Here is a 21,877-nt window from a genome sequence, read left to right as displayed (position 1 = left end):
GCCAGGGAATCCAGACCCATCGGCTGAAGCTCGATTGAGGTGTCTGACGGAGAGAGGTAGCTAACCATCTGAGAGGAGCTCGGATGTTGCTAGCGAGCCTTCTACCGTTGGGTGCCTTGGGCGTTAATACTGCAGGCGAGGGCCACTTGCTGTAGGAGCTCTGTCAGAGGCTTTCCGTAGACGAAGTTCGATTTTACGCAGAATTCGGCAGAGGGTCGACCGACAGTGGATGTCGGATGGCGCTGGAGAAGTTCATCCGCTGGAGGGGTCCGGTTACTGGATTCCGTGTGTCGTAGGAGTTCGCCCGGAATCTGTCCGCTACAGAAGTTCGATCGGAGTCCGATCTCCGTAGAAGCCCAGATGGGGATCATTTGTTGAGGAATCTTAGCCAAAGCCTGCCTGCAAGAGAAATCTGGAAGGAATTCATCCTCAATGGAAGCTCGGGTGAAGGCTTACAGTGAAAATCCGACGCAGATCGATCGTAGTAGAAATTTGAAGTAGGCCGCTTGTAGTAGAAGCTCGGAGCAGGTCGCTTGCGGTAGAAGTTCGGAGTCCGGCCTTTGTAGGAGTTCAGATGAGGTCTACCTGCAACAGAAGTTCAGGGCAGAAGTCCGGCTCCCGTAGGAGTCCAGATGAAGACTACCTGCAGCCAGAGTTCGGGGAAGAAGTCTGGCTCCCGTAGGAGTCCGGATGAAGACTACCTGCAGTCGGAGTTCAGGAAAGAAGTCCGGCTCCCGTAGGAGTCCGGATGAAGACTACCTGCAGCCGGAGTTTGGGGAAGAAGTCCGGCTCCCGTAGGAGTCCGGATGAAGGCTACCTGCAGTCAGAGTTTGGGGAAGAAGTCCGGCTCCCGTAGGAGTCCAGATGAAGACTACCTGCAGCCGGAGTTCGGAGAAGAAGTCTGGCTCTCGTAGGAGTCCGGATGAAGGCTACTGCAGCCGGAGTTTGGGGAAGAAGTCCGGCTCCCGTAAGAGTCCAGATGAAGACTACCTGCAGTCGAGTTCGGGGAAGAAGTCCGACTCCCGTAGGAGTCCGGATGAAGGCTACCTGCAGCCAGAGTTTGGGGAAGAAGTCCGGCTCCCGTAGGAGTCCGGATGAAGACTACAAGGTGGTCGACCACCGCAGAAACTTGGGTGGAGTCCGTCCGTCGTGGAGAACCCGATCGACACTGGTGGGAGTTTATCCGTCGGCAGAACTTGAGAATGTTGCAGAGGCTCGCGGTCAGAGAGGTTCGTAAAGATATTGCTAAAGGTCGGACGTCGATAGAATCCCTGACGGGTCACTCCTGACATGAACTTCGGCTGGAGGGTATTTTATACCCAACACCAGTCCCCCTACTTTCGAGTTCGAGTTTCGAATGAAGTACGAGAAAATTCACAGCCGAAGTTGTCCCCTTGAATCCTGTGCACGATCGTCCTCGAAATCCTGGCATTTAATGTGCGCGTGCCGGAGTCTTTTCAAATCGGGGTGATCCGAAGAGTCCTTTTGGAAATCTCGCTGGAGCGTTGTCCAGGTACGGTGCAGTAATGGCTTTGTCAGCTGTCAGCCGCTTTTAGCCGCCTGCCGTGGCGAGTGGGACACATGGCGAGCATGGGTCAGTCTGGGGAGATCCGCGATCATTATAGCGCCGGATCCAGGGTCTATTTAAACCCGCCTTTCCGCCTCCAGGAGTCTCATTCTCCCTGAAAGTTCTGTCGGTGTCTGCCTTCTCTCCGAGAGCTCTGACCTTCCTTGGCGTCCACTTTGGCCCTAGGCATTCTTCGAGTCATCCCTGTCCTTGCACCTCTGCATCCTTCGGAGCGACTTAGGTTAGTCCCGAAACTTTCGTTCCTTTTCTTGCCATCTAGGTGCCCCTTCTCCTCCATTTTTCTTCTACCGCATTCCTCTGGTTTGGTCCCCCGCGAACCTTTCGTCTCTTATTTCGCTTGATCCCTCCGAGATTTTTAGGATTTTTGTTTGAAATATCTTCTGGCACCTCCGCCTCTAGCGGTTCCAGGAGCTCGTCCGGCTCAGTCCCCCAGAACCCTCATACTGTAGACGAACCCATATCTAGGGCTGGGCCTCGCTCGATTTTTGCATCGGACGTCATTCCCTGTTCTCTGACTCTGGATGAACTTTTACTGATAAAGGTTCAGTATGGAGTTCCTCCGGAGTACGATCTGGAGCTTCCTGATCCCGCCGATCGGGCTAGCACCGCCCCACCTTACCGTTTCTGCCTGTACCAGGAGGCCTTCCGTGCTGGGCTCCGGCTTTCGCTTCCGCCCTTCGTCGTCGCTCTTTTTCATTTTTTAGATATTTCTTTAGCTTCAGTCACGTCGAATTCCTTTAGATTTCGGATAGGATTCCTCTCCCTTTGCCACGTAGTTGAAGTTCAGCCATCTCTTTCTTTGTTTAGGTATTTTTACACCTTCAAGCACCACCCCTCGGCAAAGGACTGGTGGTACTTCTCCCCCCAGTTCGGCAAGAAGGGGTTGCTGAAAGATGCTCCCTCTTCAATCCATAACTGGAAGGGGAAGTACCGCTACGTCCAATGTTCGACCTTGAAGCTGGGATTGCCCCCTTGGGGCTCCCTGAGGGACTCTGTCCGTCGGGCTCCTAGCCTGGGGGAGGACGACCTTCAGGCCGTCCGAAAGCTTCTTAGTTATCCAACTCCTTCCCTTCCCAATCTTCTGAGGGAGCAGTTTTTGTTCAACATCGGCTTGAGCCCCCTGGATCCTGCGAGTATTCCATTTTTCCTTTCTTCTTCTTTCCTCCTTCTCTTCTTCTCTTCTCCCCTTTTCCCTTTTTTCTCTTTTTTTTTACAGTGCGTCACCTCTTCCTTTTTCACTCCATTACTGATCTCTTTTTCTCTCTCTTCTTTTTTTCTTTTTTTTTTTTTAAGAATGGACGCTGAAGCAGTACGGATGCTTGCTAGGGGCCTCAAGGTTCACAAAAGGAAAGGCGCCGCGGCCTCCAGATTGGCAAAGAAGGCCAGAACAGAGGAGACGAGCTCGGCCACGCCTGCCCAGGTGGCTCTCGCGGTCGATGTTCCTTCAAACGCTGAGCCCCCGGCTCCTCGGGCCTCTTCAAGGAGTTCTCTCGCTGAGGTTTCCGCCTCGGGGGCCTGCTTCGAGGAGGTGCTAGGGGTTGAGAGGGGGAGGAGAAGGAAGATGGTGGCCCGTAGGGTGAGCGGCCGCAGATGCACCGTCGAAGAATCCAACGGTTTCGAAGAAGAGCCGATGGAGAATCCCTTTAATGACAGGGACCTGATAAAGTGACTGGTCGATGGCTGCATCCTGCCCGAAGTCGTCCAGAGGATCGTTCGCGCTGATCCCGAACAGCGGGTTGGGACTCTCTAAGGTCCTTTCTCGAGGTAAACAGGTTCACTTTCCTCCCTCTCCTCGCTCCTTCGTTTAATTAATTCCTCAACTTTCATTCTGACCTCCTGGCCGCCCTTGTAGATCGGGCACCAGCTCCTTGCCAACATCGAGGTGATGAACGGACGAGGAGGGACGCTATCCAGGCGGAGGAGGGCCGTCGGACCGAAGTCGCCCGCCTCAAGGAAAAGGCTGCCAAGGTAGCCAACCTCCGAGAGGCCTTTGAGAAAGAAAAGCAGGCCTCGGAGGAGATGGTGAGGAAGGCGGAGGCCGAGGTAGCCAATTTGACAGAGCAGATTTTGATTCTGGTCTCAGAGGCCAGGGTCCAAGCGGTGGAGGAGTTCAAGGCCTCTGCGGAGATGAAGGACCTGAACGTCAAGTTCGGTCAAGATGCGTTCATCAAAGGGTTCGAGCTCTGTCAAGAGAAGATGGTCAAAAAATTTTTTGAGCTCGATCTCAGCTTCTTGGACGAGGCGTTTGAAGACGAAGTCGGGCCCTCTCCTACTGCCGCTGCCATCGCAGCCCCCCTTCCAAGAACACCGAGCTCCCCAACTCCTACTTCAGAGGTCTGAGACCTCTGACTTTGTACTTTTTTTTACTGCAATTTTTCTTTTCTCTTTTATCTTTAAGAAATATTCAATCAATAAAATTGGGTTTCTCCTTATGGAGGGCTTCTCCACTCTTTTTTCTTTTCTTTCTGCAATGAGACGCACCTTGACGCTTTTGTCTCCCGATGGCAGTGTCCTGCTGAAGCGCTTCCCTTGCCACAGAAAATTTTGCTGAAGTCCACGATCCAACATCTGAGGAAGAAAGTTCGTCATTTAATAAAAAAATCGAAGGAGATGGATGGCGAACTTCGCAGGTTGAGGGAGAGCCACTCTGAGGCCACTGCGGAGGCCACCTACTTTCAGAACCTCCACGTGAAGGGGATCATGGAGTACAGCCGGAGGAAAGCAAACTTTGAGAAGAAGCTCGAGGAACATAAGAAGCACGCCAGCGACCGATCTTGGGCTCAAGCTTCCAAGATCAGCTCTCTCAGAGCGGAGCTATTGGCTGCACAGGAGAGGATCAGCCAGTTGGAAGGAAGCTCGTCCTGGCTTTCGACTCGGGCTGACTGCGACCGAGAATGGTCGAAGAAGTTCTCCGACCTTCAGCAACAGCTCCAGGATGCCGAGGCAAACTATAACGCATACCGGGCCGGCTGGTGCAAGCAGGTGGACGACTACAGGGGGAAGCTCAGGATGGCGACCGACGAGATTACCCGCCTTCAAAGACAGTTATCTGAAGGAGCTCCGTTTGCTCCTGTTCGGGATCCCGATGAACTCCAATCCCTGAGAGGAACCGTAGAAGAGCTATCTGTCGCCCTTGGGGAGGAGAAGGCCGAGCTGCAGCAATTGAAGATCCAGTTGGTATACGAGCAGCAGGTAGTCGAGGACGCAGAGGCAGAATTTGAGGTCCTGAGAAAGAGGTACCGAGAGGCGGAGAACGAAAGCCAGCGGCTTCACTGGAGGTATATGGAGATGCTAATGAGGGAGAAAGAATTGGAAGAAGAAGTCGAGAGCTTAAGACACTCCCTGATGAGGGTCGAAGCCGAAAGTTCGAAGTCGAAGGAAGCCGGGCCCCCTTAGGGCTCTTTTTGGCCTTTCGTCCTTCTATGTGTCTTCTTTTGCCGTTTGTTTGTTTGTTGTTGTTGTTGTTTTTTTTTTTTTTTTTAGCCTTCTGGGCTCTGTAACGCACACTTTGCTAATGAAATGAAAGGAAGATCTTTGTTACCTTGCCTGCACGTCGTGTTGGATTGTCGTCCGCCGGACTTCTTTCATTTTTTATTTCGTGTGATGTCGATGTTGTCCGAAGGTTCCTTGTTCATCTTTGTATCAGGTCGTCATTATCGAATTTCTTGAGTTTTTTGATTTGTTCGACGTTGACCTCGTCTGAAGGTTCTTAGGCCTTGCCGTGTTGATTCGCCTTTTCGTTCGTGACTGTAGATCTCTCTTTCTCTTTCTCCTACTTCACAAAAATGAGGTCTTTGTGTCTTTGATATAGTTTGGCCTTCATTTTTTCGTTGTAGTCCACTGCTTTTCCTTCACATCTCCCTCTTCCTTTTAAGCAAGGGTTCCTCCTGGTTTCTTATGGGGTCGCGGTAGCGTAGAAGAGCCGTCGAGAAGGTTCTCTTCTTTTTTATCAGGTCTCGAATGGCCGGACCTTAGTTGGTGTCAAGACGATGTTCTTCCCTTATTTCTGATGCAGTTGATCTCAGCTCAGATTAGGATGAGGTTCTTTCCCTGCTCCTAATAGGGCTGTGGGGGCACATATGGACGTTGCAGAGCTTCTCCCCCCATCCGGTCTCAGAGTAACCAGACCTTCGACTTTGCTCATGTTAGGGTGAGGTTCTCCTCCTGTCCCTAACGTGGCTGTGGGGGCGCATATGGGTGCTGTAGGGCCTCTCCCTCCATCCGGTCTAAAAATAATCAGGCTTTCGACCTTGCTCATGTTAGGACGAGGTTCTCCTCCTATCCCTAACATGGCTGTGGGGGCGCATACGGGCACTGTAGGGCCTCTCCCCCCATCCGGTCTAAAAATAATCGGGCCTTCGACCTTACTCATGTTAGGGCGAGGTTCTCCTCCTGTCCCTAACATGGCTGTGGGGGCGCATACGAGCGCTGTAGGGCCTCTCCCCCCATCCGGTCTAAAAATAATCGGGCCTTCGATTTCGTCCATATTAGGTGTTGTTTTCGTTGTCTGAAGGGGTTATCCCCTGTCATTACAAGTCCATGCCAAAAGAAAAAGATGTGCGAATCTGAAAGGAATCTTGATTTAAAGCGAAGCTGCTCGTAATACATTTACAGGTTTTTCAAATCTCAGGGCTGTAGAAGGTCTGCTCCCCATCAAGGTCCTCCAGAGATGGAGTTGATGATCCCAATTGGAGGTCGATCTTCGGGCTGCTCTTCCCTCCTCGACGGCTCAGGTTGCGGCAGGGCCCTTGGCCGATCTTCTCTATCCTCAGGCCGGCGTCGAATGAACCTGTCGAGCCGACCTCGTCTGATGAGCTCCTCGATCTCGTCTCGGAGTTGAATGCATTCCTCTGTGTCGTGGCCGTGGTCACGATGGTAGAGGCAGAACTTGTTAGGATTGCGCTTCTCAGGGTGTGTGCGCATCCTTTCTGGCATTGGGAGCTGCTCCCTGACTTCCATCAGCACTTGGATTTTTGATGCGTTGAGGGGGGCATAGCTGCGAAATCTTCCTGGGGGAGAGCCCCGCCGAACCTTGTGGTCCGGGCTTCTCTGCCTGCATGCTCGGGGAGGAGTCTGGCGCGCTTGTGCCCAGGAGGAGTTCGAGAACGTGGCCGAGCTTCTCTCGGCCCTTTTTTGACTGCGGGCTTACTCGAGTCTCCCACCTGCCGCTCTCTCACAGTCTCCTCATCCTTCATCTTGAAGGCTTCTTCTGCTCGGGCGTACCCTTCGGCTCGAGCCAATAAATCAGCAAAATCCTTGGAGTACTTCTTTTCAGGGAGAATAGAAGATCGTTCTTCTGGAGGCCGCCTTTCAGAGCGGCCATCGCGACCGATTGGTCCAAGTTTCGGACCTCCAATACGGTGATATTGAAACGGTTGACGTAAGCCCGAATGGACTCCCCCTCCCTCTGCTTGATATTGATGAGAGACTCCGAACCCCTCCGGAGACGTCAGCTGCTAACAAAATGAGCCGCAAACTGGTGGCTCATCTGATCGAAGGAAAAGATGGTACCCAGCTTCAGCGTCGAGTACCAGTTTCTCGCTGCTCCCTTCAAGGTGGATGGAAAAGCTCGACACAGGATGGCGTCTGGCACGCCATGAAGTAGCATCATTGTCCGAAAGGCTTCCAGGTGGTCAACTGGGTCCGAAGTCCCGTCGTAGCTTTCAAATTGAGGGAGCTTGAAGTTTGGCGGGATCGATTCCTGCATGATCATTTGAGAAAAGGGAGGGTCAGTATAAATATCCTCACCATAGGTGGGGAAAGCATGGCGGAGTTCTTCGATCCACCGGTTCATCTCCTGGAGCCTTCGGTCTAGGAAATCCTCTCGACTATGGGTCTCGAGGGTCTTCTGGCAGAATGGAGGTAGAGATCTTCAGGAGTATAATCGTGATCTGACTGAGGGCTCTCCACCCTCAGATTCATCTTTCCAAGAAAGACGGGGCGATTGGCCCAAGTAGCCCATCCTACCACCGGATTTTGGAGTTTCGATGACATTCTCTCCAGTCGCACCGACGCCTGCGGCTGTTACTGCTGCTGCATGGCCTGCACCGCTTCAGCGAGGCCTCTGACCTGCTGAACCAGTAGGTCGAATTACTCCGCACCAACCACCGTTGTCGGAGGAGGAGGAGCTTGGAAAATTGGAGGTGAGGCCGGAGCCTGAGATCTGGCCGTGGAGGCCGTGGATCGCCGAGTGGATGCTTTACGGGGAGGCATCGAGAGAAGATCTAGTGAAGGAGGAGAGGATGTCGGAGAAGATGACCCGAGGCAGTCCCATTGAGCGCTCCTTTAAGAACAAGGGTACTGCAAAGACACAGCCCCTTCCTCTAGCGTCAATCCTGTTGGTGCAAAAATCCGCCGGCGTCGGAGAAGCTGGAGTCGAGAGAATCGCGGTCACCGTCGGAACTTGCAAAGAAAGTCTAAACTGGAGTTGGGGGTGCTCCGGCAAGACCCTCCGATGCTCAAGTCAGTTCTCTGCCTCAACAAGAATGGAGTGCTCGAACGAAAATTTTAGTAGAGTTTCGAGATAGAAATTAGAGCTTAGAGAATAACGTATCTGGGGTCCCTTTTTTATAAGCGGAGGGTGCAACAGACTGATAGCGACGTTTGTAACTGTCTGGTAGTGGGCCGTTCGGGGCCAGAAGGAGTTTGTTACGAAGAGTGGTGGGGTGGAGTCGTGGCTATCACCGTGGCCTGCCACGAGGAGTCTGTTGCGGGGAGTGGAGCAGTGTCTGTTGTCGTGACTTGCCAGAGAGTGGTGGAGCCGCACGAAATCTGTCGCAGGAAGTGGAGCAGAGTCGTGGCCATTACTGTGGCCTGCCAGGGAGCGGTGAAGCCGCATGGAATCCATCGCAGGGAGTGGAGCAGAGTCGTGGCCATTACTATAGCCTGCCAGGGAGCGGTGAAGCCGCACGGAATCCATCGCAGGGAGTGGAGCAGAGTTGTGGCCATTACTGTGGCCTGCCAGGGAATCCAGACCCATCGGCTGAAGCTCGGTTGAGGTGTCTGACGGAGAGAGGTAGCTATCCATCTGAGAGGAGCTCGGATGTTGCTGGCGAGCCTTCTACCGTTGGGTGCCTTGGGCGTTAATACTGCAGGCGAGGGTCATTTGCTGTAGGAGCTCTGTCAGAGGCTTTTCGTAGATGAAGTTCGGTTTCATGCAGAATTCGGCAGTGGATGTCGGATAGCGCTGGAGAGGTTCATCCACTGGAGGGGTCCGATTACTGGATTCCGTGTGTCGTAGAAGTTCGTCCGAAATCTGTCTGCTACAGAAGTTCAGTCGGAGTCCGATCTCCGTAGAAGCCCGGATGGGGATCATTTGTTGAGGAATCTCGACCAAAGCCTGCCTGCAAGAGAAATCTGGAAGGAATTCGTCCTAAATGGAAGCTCGGGTGAAGGCTTACAGTGAAAATCCGGCGCGGACCGCTCGTAGTAGAAATTTGAAGTATGCCACTTGTAGTAGAAGCTCGGAGCAGGTCGCTTGCGGTAGAAGTTCGGAGTCCGGCCTTTGTAGGAGTTCGGATGAGGTCTACCTGCAACAGGAGTTCAAGGCGGAAGTCCGACTCCCGTAGGAGTCCGGATGAAGACTACCTGCGGCCGGAGTTCGGGGAAGAAGTCCGGCTCCCGTAGGAGTCCGGATGAAGACTACCTGCAGTCAGAGTTTGGGAAAGAAGTCCGGCTCCCGTAGGAGTCCGGATGAAGACTACCTGCAGCTGAAGTTTGGGGAAGAAGTCCGGCTCCCGTAGGAGTCCGGATGAAGGCTACCTGCAGCCGGAGTTTGGGGAAGAAGTCTGGCTCCCGTAGGAGTCCGGATGAAGACTACCTGCAGCCGGAGTTCGGCGAAGAAGTCCGGCTCCCATAGGAGTCTGGATGAAGGCTACCTGCAGCCGGAGTTTGGGGAAGAAGTTCGGCTCCCGTAGGAGTCCGGATGAAGACTACAAGATGGTCGACCACCGCAGAAACTTGGGTGGAGTCCGTCCGTCGTGGAGAACCCGGTCGATACTGGTGGGAGTTTATCCGTCGGCAGAACTTGGGAATGTTGCGGAGGCTCGATGGCCGGAAAGGTTCAGAAAGATGTCGCCGAAGGTCGGACGTCGGTAGAATCCCTGACGGATCACTCCTGACACGAACTTCGGCTGGGGATATTTTATACCCCACAATAATCATGTTCCACCAGTTTTTTTGTTAAACTCAAAAAATTGAGGACATTGCAAAGAAACAAGTCATATGCATAGAAATTCTCCTATTAAAGCAATAATTAACATGAGCAACAGTATTCAGTCAAAAAAAAAAGAAAAAACCACTTGACATTGGTAATCCCAAAAATGATTTAAGTCCTTTTATGTAGCTAGTTTATTGGAATCATAAACGATTGGTTGGAGATCAAGCTATTGCAGCTGCAGATTTCCTATTATAGAAATACACCAAGCAATTGAGTCCCAGACTAACTCACAGTAAACTGACTTAAAATACACGCCAATTAGTATCTAGACAGATTAAGTAAAACAGAAGTTATCTTTTTGGTAGTGAATAACTTTTAGGACTAATAAGAGAAAATAAACCAGAAATGTTGTCATAAAACTGAGGAAAAACTGCATATATGGATATGCAGCTTTCCAATAATTATAAGACATTTACAGTTTAAATACCCAAATAACTAGAACCTTTCCACCAATCAAGGGCAATCCATCAAATGTTCTAAACAAATGAAATAAGTAAAAATGTATAAGAGCAAATATTAGGGGAAAAAAACTATGCATAATACAATCTGTAGCCAGTCATGCTTCATGTTTTTTCAAAGAAATCCTTTATTATGTCAGTTGAAGAATGTAAATAATCCCATATCCAAAGCAACTAGGAAAACAGGTAAAGGATCTCCTCAAGAAAAAGAAAAACAGGCAAAGGATGAAACACCTTTGTAGTCTTCTAGATTGAAAACACCAGCAAATTCATCATTTTGGCCCTGCAGAAAAAATAAAGATAGCTTAGTTTAGAAGGCACAGCAAAAAATCATTAACAAAGTAAAGGATTCATAAAAGAAAAAGCAAAATCATCATTTTCTAGCAATAGGCTGCAAGTGGAATGATAAGGTTAGAACAACATTATAACTTGGTACTTTGTAGCATCAAGGGTTCTTGCGACAGAAAAAAGCGATAGAGTTTAATTAGTCAGAAAGATAAAAAGGAATGGGCTGGGTTAAGTTCTGGGTCTAAACTCAATCCCCGCAGACCTAGCTATCAGGCTTGGGCCTGCCCAGCAAATCTATAAGTTGGAACCGCAGGCTATTTCTACAAGCCATTGTTATGCAGTGACAACTGCAATTAGAGCCAATTAATATATTTTCACTTTTATTGAACATGAGCAAAGTTGTTAAATCGGGATTCGTCTCGTGAATCACCCATGCCTTAACTCGAATCACGACTCGAATCGTAAGATTCAGTAATAAAAAGTACAATCAAAATGTATACCCATCTATTAATCAATGAACACTCAAAAAGTATAGGTAAGTTTAAAATACTAAGTCCAAAACATAAATTAAAAGTAAATATGGAGTATTACTAATTCACTATTCACTCAAAAAATTAAATAGAATCTTCAGTCATCATAATCATCCCCAAGGCTAATGTCGTCATTGCCACAGCCATCGTCGTCATCGTTGCCATCGTCATCGTCGCCGTCGTCAAGCATAATCATCTCTTGATTCTCTTCTTCTTTCTTTTCTTCCTCATTATCTTCATCTTCTTCTGTCACTTCAATATCTTCCTCAATAACTTTTTCTTTCCCTTTATCTTTACTATCAACATTTAAGTTTCTTGGTCCTACTAAAATATTTTAAGAATCAACAAAGCCGAATAAGAAAATAATGTAATTGTTTAAAAAATTAAGAATTAAAAAAAAGAATTAGAAAATAATTTGCATACCTCTCTTCTTTTTTCTATTATTAGGTCCCTCATCAATATTAAAACATTTATTTACATCCAACCAAGACACATCATCCGGTATGCATGGCTCTTCTTGTTCAGTTATCCACTCATCATCCAATTCCATATCTGATAAGTATATCGGATCATATGTCTCCTCCTTTTCTTGTCTTTTTTGGTGTCTCATCTCAAGTTGAATATTATACTTGACAAATACTAAGGCATTCAACTTTTGTTGCTCCAAACGATTCTTTTTTTTTTGGAACGAATATGTTCAAATGTGCTCCAATTTCTTTCACATCCGATGGCACTACAAGTAAGACTCAGTACTCGAATTGCTAGTCTTTGAAGTTCTTTGCACTGTTCTTTAAAACTCTCCCATCATAGAGCTAGACAAATAAAATAAGATAAATTAAATTTAAATTAGACAAATAAAAATGAATTCATAAAATTAAAATTATAATTACCTGATTGTTTTTTTTTCTTGTTGATACCGTCATGTCCATCTCAAATAAACCTTCGGCCTTCTTAAATTTTTCAAGTTGTGATTCAATGATGACTCTTGTCTCAATATTTGGATACATCTTCTCAATTATCTTGAATAATCCAATTTTTACTTCAGCATTGACATTAAAATTAGGATCACATTAAAACCTAAAGGTCAAGAATCAAAATATAAATTTAAATTTAAAATAATAAAATTTATTAATGAAATAATATAAATTAAAAAAAATATGACTTACTTGAGATTAAGATAATATGCTGCCGCATGGAGTGGTCTATGGAGTTACAAATCCCAACGAGTGTCAATTATCTTTCAAATCCGATCATACCTCTTCTTAACATTGTTGAAATTTTTGTCAATTTGTTCCTTTGCTCTATCTATTTCTTCATAAATATAATCCATAACCGATTTTGCATCTCCATCAACAAGCCTCGACACTTTTATCAAAGGAAAGACACTTCAAACAATATTTTATAACTTTTCAAAATCTGTTATCACTCAATATAATTTTTTAAACTTTTCTAGCCTCAAATTTGCATGCATAAGTGCTCCTTGCCCATTCCTCTAAAGCAAATATAGCCTTTAAAGCAATCTTCCTGTCTAGTATGCTTCTCAAAGTGACATAGGATGTTACAAATCTAGTAACCGCCGGTCTTGTCAATTCCTTGTTCTTAGAATATTTTCTAAACAAACTAAAAACCCAAGTATGACGATAAATATAAACTGTAATTTGCTTTGCCTTGCCAAGTGTATTAAAAAAAATCAAATTGTTTCCAATGTCACTAAGTATTAAATCTAAATAATGGATTGCACATGGAGACAAAAAAGATGCTTTCTCTTTTCTTCTCAGAGTCTACCCGTGCCAACATAAGCAAAGGCACTATCTATCACCACTTGAACTACATTTTTCTCTCCAATCTCCTCTACTAAGCTGTCAAGTAATTCAAACAACTTATTTGAATCCTTACTAACATCAAAGGTATCCAATGATTTGAGAAACACCATCCCACTTGGACTATTCACAAGAAAATTAGTAATAGACCGACTTTTTTCATCAATCCAACCATCCGACATGATTGAACATCCCATTTTTTTTCACTCATTTTTATATTTTATCAAATATTCATTAACACTTTCTACCTCTTTCTTCAAAAAAGTAACTCTAGCTTCATGATAAGAAGGGAGTTTCAATCTCCTCCCATACTCCTCAATAGATTTCATTATTTGAGCAAATAAAGGATTTTTTTGACCAAATTGAATGCCAATGCATGTCCATATAGAAATCTACAAATATCTCTAACCACTGGTTCTTTTTTTTTTTTATAATTTCATTCATTGTTCGTTGTTTACATACATTTTCTCTTCCTTTCATCACAAATGAATTCATAGTTCCCTTCCTTATTTTTGTATTTGGCTCGTCTACTTAAAAGCACTCAACATCACCACCAAAAATTTTTTCTATTTCTTTCTCCCCAATAAATTTTTAAAAAAATTCTGAATTTCTTCAAGAACTTAAGTACGAGGAGAAACATTGTTATGTATACCCGCAAGATGATTTTTCATTCTATTCACTCCTCCCCAAAAACTCTTATTACAATAATTGCATACAAGAAATAATCGATTTCCATCACCCCTTTTGCCATCATCAATTTTTTTACAATGATTCCAAGTGGGATCCACAACTTTAGATTTTTTTTCTAGGTGCCATTATTCAATAAAATAATAATACACAATTCTATTGTAAAGTATGTAAGTCAATCCCTATTAAAAATAAAAACTATTAAAAAAATTGCTAAAAAAACTTAATCTTACTGTTACTACTGTTTTTATTTATTTATTTTTTTTGATGAGGATTTAAGTGGCTGTTGGTGGCAATGGGACCGGAATGGGACCACAACTCTCTAGTTGCCCCTCTCGGCTTCGAAGCTTCGAGAGAAGGTCCGACTAAAAAAAAAAAGAGGGGCCACAACCCAGAGAGAGCTTCGATCCGATCGGAAAAAGAAAAAAGGGTTCGCAAGTGGCATCAGGGAAAAGAAACAGAGGGATTCACAAGTGGCTTTGGGGAAAAGAAATAGAGGGACTTGGGTGGCTTCAGGGAAGAGAAATAGGGGAGAAACAAAGGGATTGGGAAGTAGGCTTCGGTCTAATATATATATATATATAAAAGCTTTGGGTTTCGGGGGAGAAACAGAGAGATTGAAGAAGAAGAAGGCTTCAGTTTGATCAAAAAAATAAAAAAAAAAAGCTTTCGTGAAGAGAAATAGAGAAAGCAATGGGAAAAAGAAACATATCGGACCTATGGCAAAGTTGCAGGGATGCTTCGAAAGCTTCAAGGCTTCCTCTTCCCCATGTGATCTCTTCCTTTTCTCGCCGTAGTCTTCAAAGGTTTGAAGCAGTCAGATAAGATGGAGAAACATCCGAATAGAAGTTCAAAGATGAGAAATCTTTTTAATTTGCTTGTGCGAACCAATTTTGAAAGCAGATTTTGCCAAAATCTAACTTCTATTTTGATTTCCTAACTCTTTGACTTCCAAAAACAGCGAATAACCACCATCAGAACTTATCTTTTCCGACTCGACGGTATCGAACAATCTCTCGAGTCGCACGATTCAACCGATGGACTTGCGATTCAGGTACGATTCTTTTTATTTTTCGATTCACTATTTTGGTTCGATTCGATCATGCTGTGAATCGTCGCGAATCGTACGAGTCAACTCGTGACTTGTACGATTCTAACAATAGAGAAAATGAGTTGAACATCTGGCTCTTTTTAATAAAAACATCTGTTGGCTATTTCCTCGGCAATCTCTTCCTTGTCACGAAGCTCTAAGGAATATCTAAAGCAAGCCTCTGCAAAAAATTGGGCTGCCTTTAATTGCACATGGGAGACCCATGTCCGGTCAAAGTGTTGGTCGAGTGGAGGAGCATTAAGGGCCGCATAAGCTTCCTCATGCTACAGACCAACCTACAACGGTCACCAAACACCACAAGGTTTTATGACATAATCTCAGAGCTTGTTAAACTTCAGCAAGGGTCACAAGTGTTCTGACTGACCTACAGTTCCAGTTATAAAGTTTCTGAATAAAGTGAGATTTTCGGCAAAAACATGAGAGATCTGAAGAGGGAAGGGAGAGAATTTAAAAACTGCTACTAATAGTTGATGCAGAATTTCAAAAATTCACCAATAACGTGCAGCACATATTTCTCATAAGGCTGGAACAATATTGCAGAAAAATCTCTAGGAGAAAGAAAAAAAGACAAAAGCTTTAAATCCCTGCAACCTTTTCTGGTCTATCGCTCTGATTTCATCACGATAAAGACTTCAATAACTCATATTCACGAAACCCTGAGTGAAGGATGAAAGAAATAGGTGCCCTATTTCAAATTGAATATAAAGTGGATAACTGGTTGCATTAGGGATTCAAACCGGCATGATATCGATTAAACCAAATCGCTAGCAAAAGAATCGCCATTCTTCTCCCATTAATTCAACAAGAAATCAAGAAAAAAAAAACAAAGCAGTAATGATCATTCCAAAAGCAAAAGGGCAAAGAACTGGTGTTTGCCTACCTATCTAGCGACCTTGGAGAAGAGCCCGGGAGGCTTGGCATCAGTAACAACCTTCTCAAAGAAGCACCCCTGCGCCTGCGCAAGCATGAGCCGCTCGAGCATGGAGGCGCACTCGGGAGACACATCCAGCGTCGCCCCAGCAGCAACCGCCTTGGCAGCCACGTGATGGCGCACAAACGCGAAAGCCCCTGCGGCGGCCTGAAATGAATGCCAAGCCTGCTTCAGCCCGGCGGCGGAGGATCGATCGGTGGATAGTGCGATCTGGCTGTAGACGACGGCGAGATCGAATAGGACGGCGCTCTTCTCGAGGTGGATGGAGGGGAGGGAGACCTTCTTGTAGGGCTTGAAGGCGTCGTGCCATGTGAAGGCCAGGAAGTGGACGTGGGCGCCGTCGCGGGAGATGGGGAAGCGGGGCTCAATGAGGGCGAGGGCGCGGAAGTAGTGCTGGAGGAGGTCGCGGCGGAGGACGGGTTCTCGAGATCGGAGCGCATCTGGCGGACGGCCTGGAGGTCGTCCTCGTTGGTCTGGGCCTCGCGCTCGGAGAAGGTGGTGGCGATGTATTGCCGCAGGGGGCTGTATAGGTCCGCCGCCGCCGTCTTCTTCTCGTGCACCGCAAGCATCACGTTCACCACCGCCGGAGATGCCATAGGTGCTGAATGGATGGATCACCGTCTTGGTTTCTTTTTCTTTTTTTTTTTTCTTTTGAATCTTTCCTCTTTTACTTTTTGGTCAAATTGAGACAAGGGAAGACACAGAGAAACGAGCAGGATTTAAGAAATGGGGAGATTTTACTGCAAGACGGAGGAGGAACGAGGCTGCGCGGTGTCAGGACCCAGACTTCGTGTTACAGTGAGACCTTGGCCGTCCATCGGTGATGCGTATAGGAGACTTGGATGGCTCCACGCGTATAGTTTTTTTGTGAGCTCGCGGAAACGAAAAAAATGTTCAAAAATTGAAAGAAATACAGGTAGCGAAGAACGGAGTGGCAAACAGCTGAAATTTTCAGTCTAGAGTCGGGATGCGTAGGTGGGAAATTCTTTGGCGTCGGCTGCCCTGTAAATCCTTTCTTTTGCAGCATGGTTTGTTGCTAACGAATCAAGTGAGTTGTGATTTGTGCATGGGAAGTTGTTGAGGATTTGGATCACATATTATGTCATTGCTCTCTTGCTATATATACCTGGCATTTTGTTCTGGAGGTCGTTGGCCATGAAGGTGCGTGTGTTGGAATCCATTGAGGATATGCAGCACTCTCTGCTTCAACATCAAAATTTATTTCATAAAGCTCGTGGCTTACTGTGGCTGGTATCTTTATTTTGCTGGAAAATCAAGGTTTGATTGGAACAGCATTGTTACTTCTCCCATTAGATTGGTGACTGAGCAAGTTGAAGCTTTATCCAAGTCATGGCCCTAAGATGCTTGCAGCTCTAGTAGCTCCACTCAATTACCACAGCCGGTGGATCGGACACCCCCTCCTCAAAGTTGGTTAAAGGCAAACTTTGATGGCTCTGTCAAGAATGGGCTTGCCTGCGTTGGATTCCTTGTTCGTGATCAATTTGGTGGGTTACTTTGTGTCAGAGCCCATGCATTTTACTCTTCCTCTATCCCCTGTACAGAACTTCGGGCAGCCTGGGAAGACTTCTAAGTTTGCCACCCCATATTTTATTCTAGAGGATGATTCTCTAGCTGTTGTTTAGTGGCTTTGAACGGAGTTTCAGCAGACTACTAATCTTCCCTTGTTACAGGATATTTTCCGGTTGACTTCTTTTCGACATTCCACTACTTGTCATATTCTAAAATAGGGGAACGTTGTGGCAAACTTGTTAGCTGCTATTGGAAGAGCCTTTAATATTTCACAGGGAGATCTTATTCATCCAGAGCTGACCCTACTATTGGAAGCTAATGCTCGTGGACTATACTATCCTCCATGAACAAAAATCATGTGGGGCGGGTATTATAGGCCATCATGTGGGATGGGTCTAATTTGATGTCATATTTTTTTTTTCGTATCTTAAAGAAGAAATATAAAGGTCAAATAAGGATAAGATTTCTCCTACTAACAAAGTCTATTAGCTCCATAACTAAAATAATAAATAAAATAAAATAAAATGCACGCCGAAGTGAGATTTTTCATGGCCGTCTATATCCTCTTTCTTCCTCATCAAACTTCTGCATCCATTATCTTTCTCATGACTCCGTTTCTCCCATCTGTAAGGTCTTTCCCTCAAGTCTCTTTCTTTTCTTTCAAATTCCACGCACTATCTCTTCTATCTATAAGGTCTTCCTGAGTCTCTTTCTCCTCTTCCAATTTTCTCTTTTTTCTCTGATCTTTGCACTTAAAAATTCATAAAAATTGTTTATCATTTTACTTAGAGGTGTATATTGAGATATCAGATGAATATTTTACTAGGTGTATATCAACTGACCATATACTGCATGCTGGCGATTACTAAGTTCGATCAACTGTGTATCAATTTATCTATATATGTGTATTAGATCGTTGCTGAGTGTGTATCAAAAAAGCTTATAGTATGCATTAGTAAATCATCTAGTATATATTATTTAGTCATGTGCTGCATACTGATGAGTGCTATATTCTGAAAATCATGTATCACTTGACTTAGAGATGTAAAATAGGACGTTGCATGAATGTTTTACTAGGTATGTATCTATTGGTTATATGTTGTGTACTAGTCAATACTGAGTTTGGTGAACTATGTATCAATTTATCTGTAGATGTGTATTGGATTATTGCTGGATATATATTAAAAAAGCTTACAGTATATATCACCTAGCTATATATTGTAATTGATAAATTTTATATTCTAAAAATTATATATTAATTTATTTGTAGGTGTATATTGATTTGTTTAAGATTAATTTATTTAGTATATATCATATGGTCATGTAGTATGCATCGCTTCAAAGTATATACTAAAAATGAGAAAGAAAAAGAATGTCATTTAATAACTTTATTAGTAAAAAAAAATTTTAACTTTTAGACTTATTTTTTATGATTAGTATTAAGGGAAATATGATGAACTACCAAGTCCGCTCCATATGATGGCCTATAGTGCCCAACTCATATGATTTTTGTTCACCTTTGACTTCCTTAACACTTACGCTTCATCTTTCTCCTCTATTCAGTTTTATTTTACTTGTAGTTCTACTTTTGTAGTTAAGCTTCATGTTCTTATCAATAGAAAAGAAGGGAGTGGAAAATAAAGCAACCGTTTGAAAAACTAAGAAGGACAATTATCATGTAGTGGTGATAAATATGACAAATAATAATAAAAACTAGAAAGGTACCTGACAACCTCATGACAATTAAATCTTGTTATTAAATCTTCTAGAACTTTTAATGACAAGATTTTGACTTTTAGTAAAGAAAAGCCATCACTAAAAGCATATTTTCTTATAGTACATGTGGAAAGTGGAGTTTGAGTTAGGAATGGTAGTTCATGATTAATTTGGAAACATATCTAACCATTTGAAAGGACTAACCTAAAAATAGTATCTAGTGATATAAATGGAATCACTAAGGTGATCCTAAATCATTGATAATCCTTATCTAGGATAATCTAATCCTTGATGATCTAAGATTATCAATTTTGATATGTTATATTTCAGCGATTAGAGATCATCAAATATCAACAAGTAACCTATTCGGTATTCCATGAGAATTCAAGAGTACTAACCATGTAATACCAAAACTATCTCAAATATATTTCATAAAATATATTTATTAATCATATAAAATATATTATAATAAATTATTAATATATTAATTTTTTAATATATTTTATAAAAGGTTTTGTCTCATAAATTTTTAATCCTAGGACTAATGGAGAATTATCACGTAGGATCATCATGATATAACTAAATGTAATGATCCCATCAACTTCATCCACATCACTTTTGATCTTGGAATGATCATCCCATACTAAATATCTCCTAATAGTGGTTCATAATTAATTGAAAATACTCTACTTTTGGGCAAGGCATATGATTATGATCATGATAATTATTCTTTCTCTTGTTGGGATAATTGGATTTGCTCCCCCCGATTCTACATCAGCTCCCATATTCGAGATCGATCCTTTGTTCTATACCTATATAAGAAGAGCCAAGAGATCTCAAGAGGGGAGGCTCTGGAAGAAAAGAAACTTTCAAAATTCAGCTCTCATGAGAGTCATTTGGCCAAAGCAGAGTTATTATGGTCGAACCAGAGTATCTAACCAAAACAGAATCATCATAGCTGAACTTGAGTCATCATGACTGAAGCAACATCTTCATGACCGACTGACCATCTTCATGTCATAGCCGACTAACCATCTTCATATCATGATAGACTGATCATCTTCATATCATGATCAACTAACCATCTTCATGGCATAGCCGACTGACTATCTTCATGACCAAACCAGCATCATAATGGCCGACTGTCAAATAAATGACTACTGACTCTCAAACGACCGACTGTTAAATGGCCGACTACCAAATATATAATCATGATACTACAACCATAGATAATAACTATATGTTATGATCATTAGTGGGCATAAATTGCTCACTAACTTCATGATTATGGCTCGATAATTGAAAAAACTGCCCCTTAGTGCCATAAAAAGCAGGATCACGTGCTCGATGGTTATACCCGAGTCACCTATAAAGGGGAGGTAAGGGAACAAGCAAGAGGTAAGACACTTCTGGGCTAACACTATGTCACTTTGAATATTCTATCTGCTGTTCACCATATAAAAAATTATAACTAATTTTATGCATATATTTTAAAATTTTTTTAAATAAATCACAGTGAAAAGTAACTAGATTAATCATATTAATCAAACATGCATATGATCTAATCATTAAATCAACCTACTCTAGGATCTATGACATGATACATGGCATATATAAAATCTAAAAATAAAATCTGCATGCATAGATGTAAGTAGTAGATCAAATCTACATCTATCCGAATCCATAACTCGATATCTGAGTATGGGTCGACGATCATCACTGCTAATGAACGTGGTAGAGAGGTCCTCACTAGTTGCTTGCAGCCACATAGGATGTCCAGCCTCTATGGATAGTCCACTCGAAGTCCCGATCTGATTAGTCTCCTCGAGAGTGCTAGCTCACACGAAGATCATCTTACTGGCTGATCTAGATCTTTCCTTCAGATCTCTTGAACACTTACAGAGGTCAAAGAAGGATGCTCATGGAGGAATAAGAGATCATGGAAGAAGAAAAATACAAAAAACTCCTTTCTTTTATTTTCTCTCTTCTCAAAATATTAGGTAGAAACCCTAGAACCCTAGGTTTCACTCATCCAAAGAGGAGACGGCACTTCTCTTTCTCACATGCCATAGGTAGGCATGCCCACCCCAATCCTCATGCCCCCTCTCTTTCAGAAATCCTTTCTCAAGGTAGAAATCCTCAGATGTGTCGCACACATCAAAGGTCTTCTTATGGTGGCATTGGGAAGTGGTTGAGTTCAAATCAAATTTGAACTTGAACCAAGATAAGCATCAAGTTTGAATCCAAATCAAATTTGAATTCAACCAGATCTTATCCCATCTTAGGCATGGAGAAGAGAGGGGTGACATTCACTTGGGGTGTGGAGAAAAATCTTGCACAAATTTGATTTGTGTGAAAGGAAAGTCAGCATCCAGAATTAGGTGGCGCAAGGGAAGAGTCCAATAAAGTTTGGACTCTAGGTTTTGGTTCAAAATTTGATCTCTTACCAAATCAAATTTGATTAGACCCAAATGATAAATGAAATCCAATCCAATTAGGCTCATAAATTCTTAATCAAATCCTAATCCAATTAGAAATTGATTGAATCAAAATCCTGATCAAATTAGGAACAATTCTCTCTTAGCGATTAGATTATCTCATAACTTAATTGGATCAACCTAATTGAATCAAATTCAATTAGACTTGATCCAAACCTCATAGCTCAATCAAATTAAGCTAATTAGTAATCTAATTACTAATTAATTCTTATTAATTTACTAACACTTAGCGAATTATTTCATTGTAACTTTTGCTTAAGGTTAAAAATCAATCATATTGACGATTACACTTTTGAACGATTCTCAATCGTTGATAAACCATCTGATCAGTCAGAATTTTTTTTTGAGTGTGATCTTATAGGTTCAAACCTAAGTCGATAGCACAGAAATAAATTTCTGAACTAATTAATGTAACTATCTAGCAATGAGATCAGATATCCGGATAGGTCGAATGATTGTAAAGCAACATTCAAGAACCTACTGACGTATGGTTACCATATAA

The 21,877-nt window shown here is 43.7% G+C and overlaps 1 protein-coding gene across 1 annotated transcript; it reads right to left on the bottom strand.

The window, feature by feature from the left end:
- Positions 1-10,323: 10,323 nt before the first annotated feature.
- On the bottom strand, positions 10,324-16,449 carry LOC114914642 (vacuolar-sorting protein BRO1-like). The gene is made up of 3 exons (XM_073245873.1): positions 16,373-16,449; positions 15,581-16,301; positions 10,324-10,547 (listed from the first exon to the last, which is right to left on the bottom strand). The coding sequence occupies exons 1-2, from the start codon at positions 16,447-16,449 to the stop codon at positions 15,581-15,583; spliced, it is 798 nt and encodes a 265-aa protein (XP_073101974.1). The 3' UTR covers positions 10,324-10,547.
- Positions 16,450-21,877: the final 5,428 nt, after the last annotated feature.

The sequence above is a fragment of the Elaeis guineensis genome, chromosome 11 (genome assembly GCF_000442705.2).
Source record: "Elaeis guineensis isolate ETL-2024a chromosome 11, EG11, whole genome shotgun sequence".
NCBI classification, from domain to species: domain Eukaryota; kingdom Viridiplantae; phylum Streptophyta; class Magnoliopsida; order Arecales; family Arecaceae; genus Elaeis; species Elaeis guineensis.
Note: the sequence above shows the minus strand (reverse complement) of the source record. Positions and strands in the feature narration are given on the sequence as shown.

What these genes read in the sequence shown, in the direction of transcription:
- LOC114914642 (XM_073245873.1), bottom strand. Translation starts at nt 16,449, where the DNA reads ATGGACGGCCAAGGTCTCACTGTAACACGAAGTCTGGGTCCTGACACC. An exon ending in CGTTCCTCCTCCGTCTTGCA is followed by an intron (nt 16,302 to 16,372) that starts GTAAAATCTCCC and finishes TTGACCAAAAAG; the next exon opens with TAAAAGAGGAAAGATTCAAA.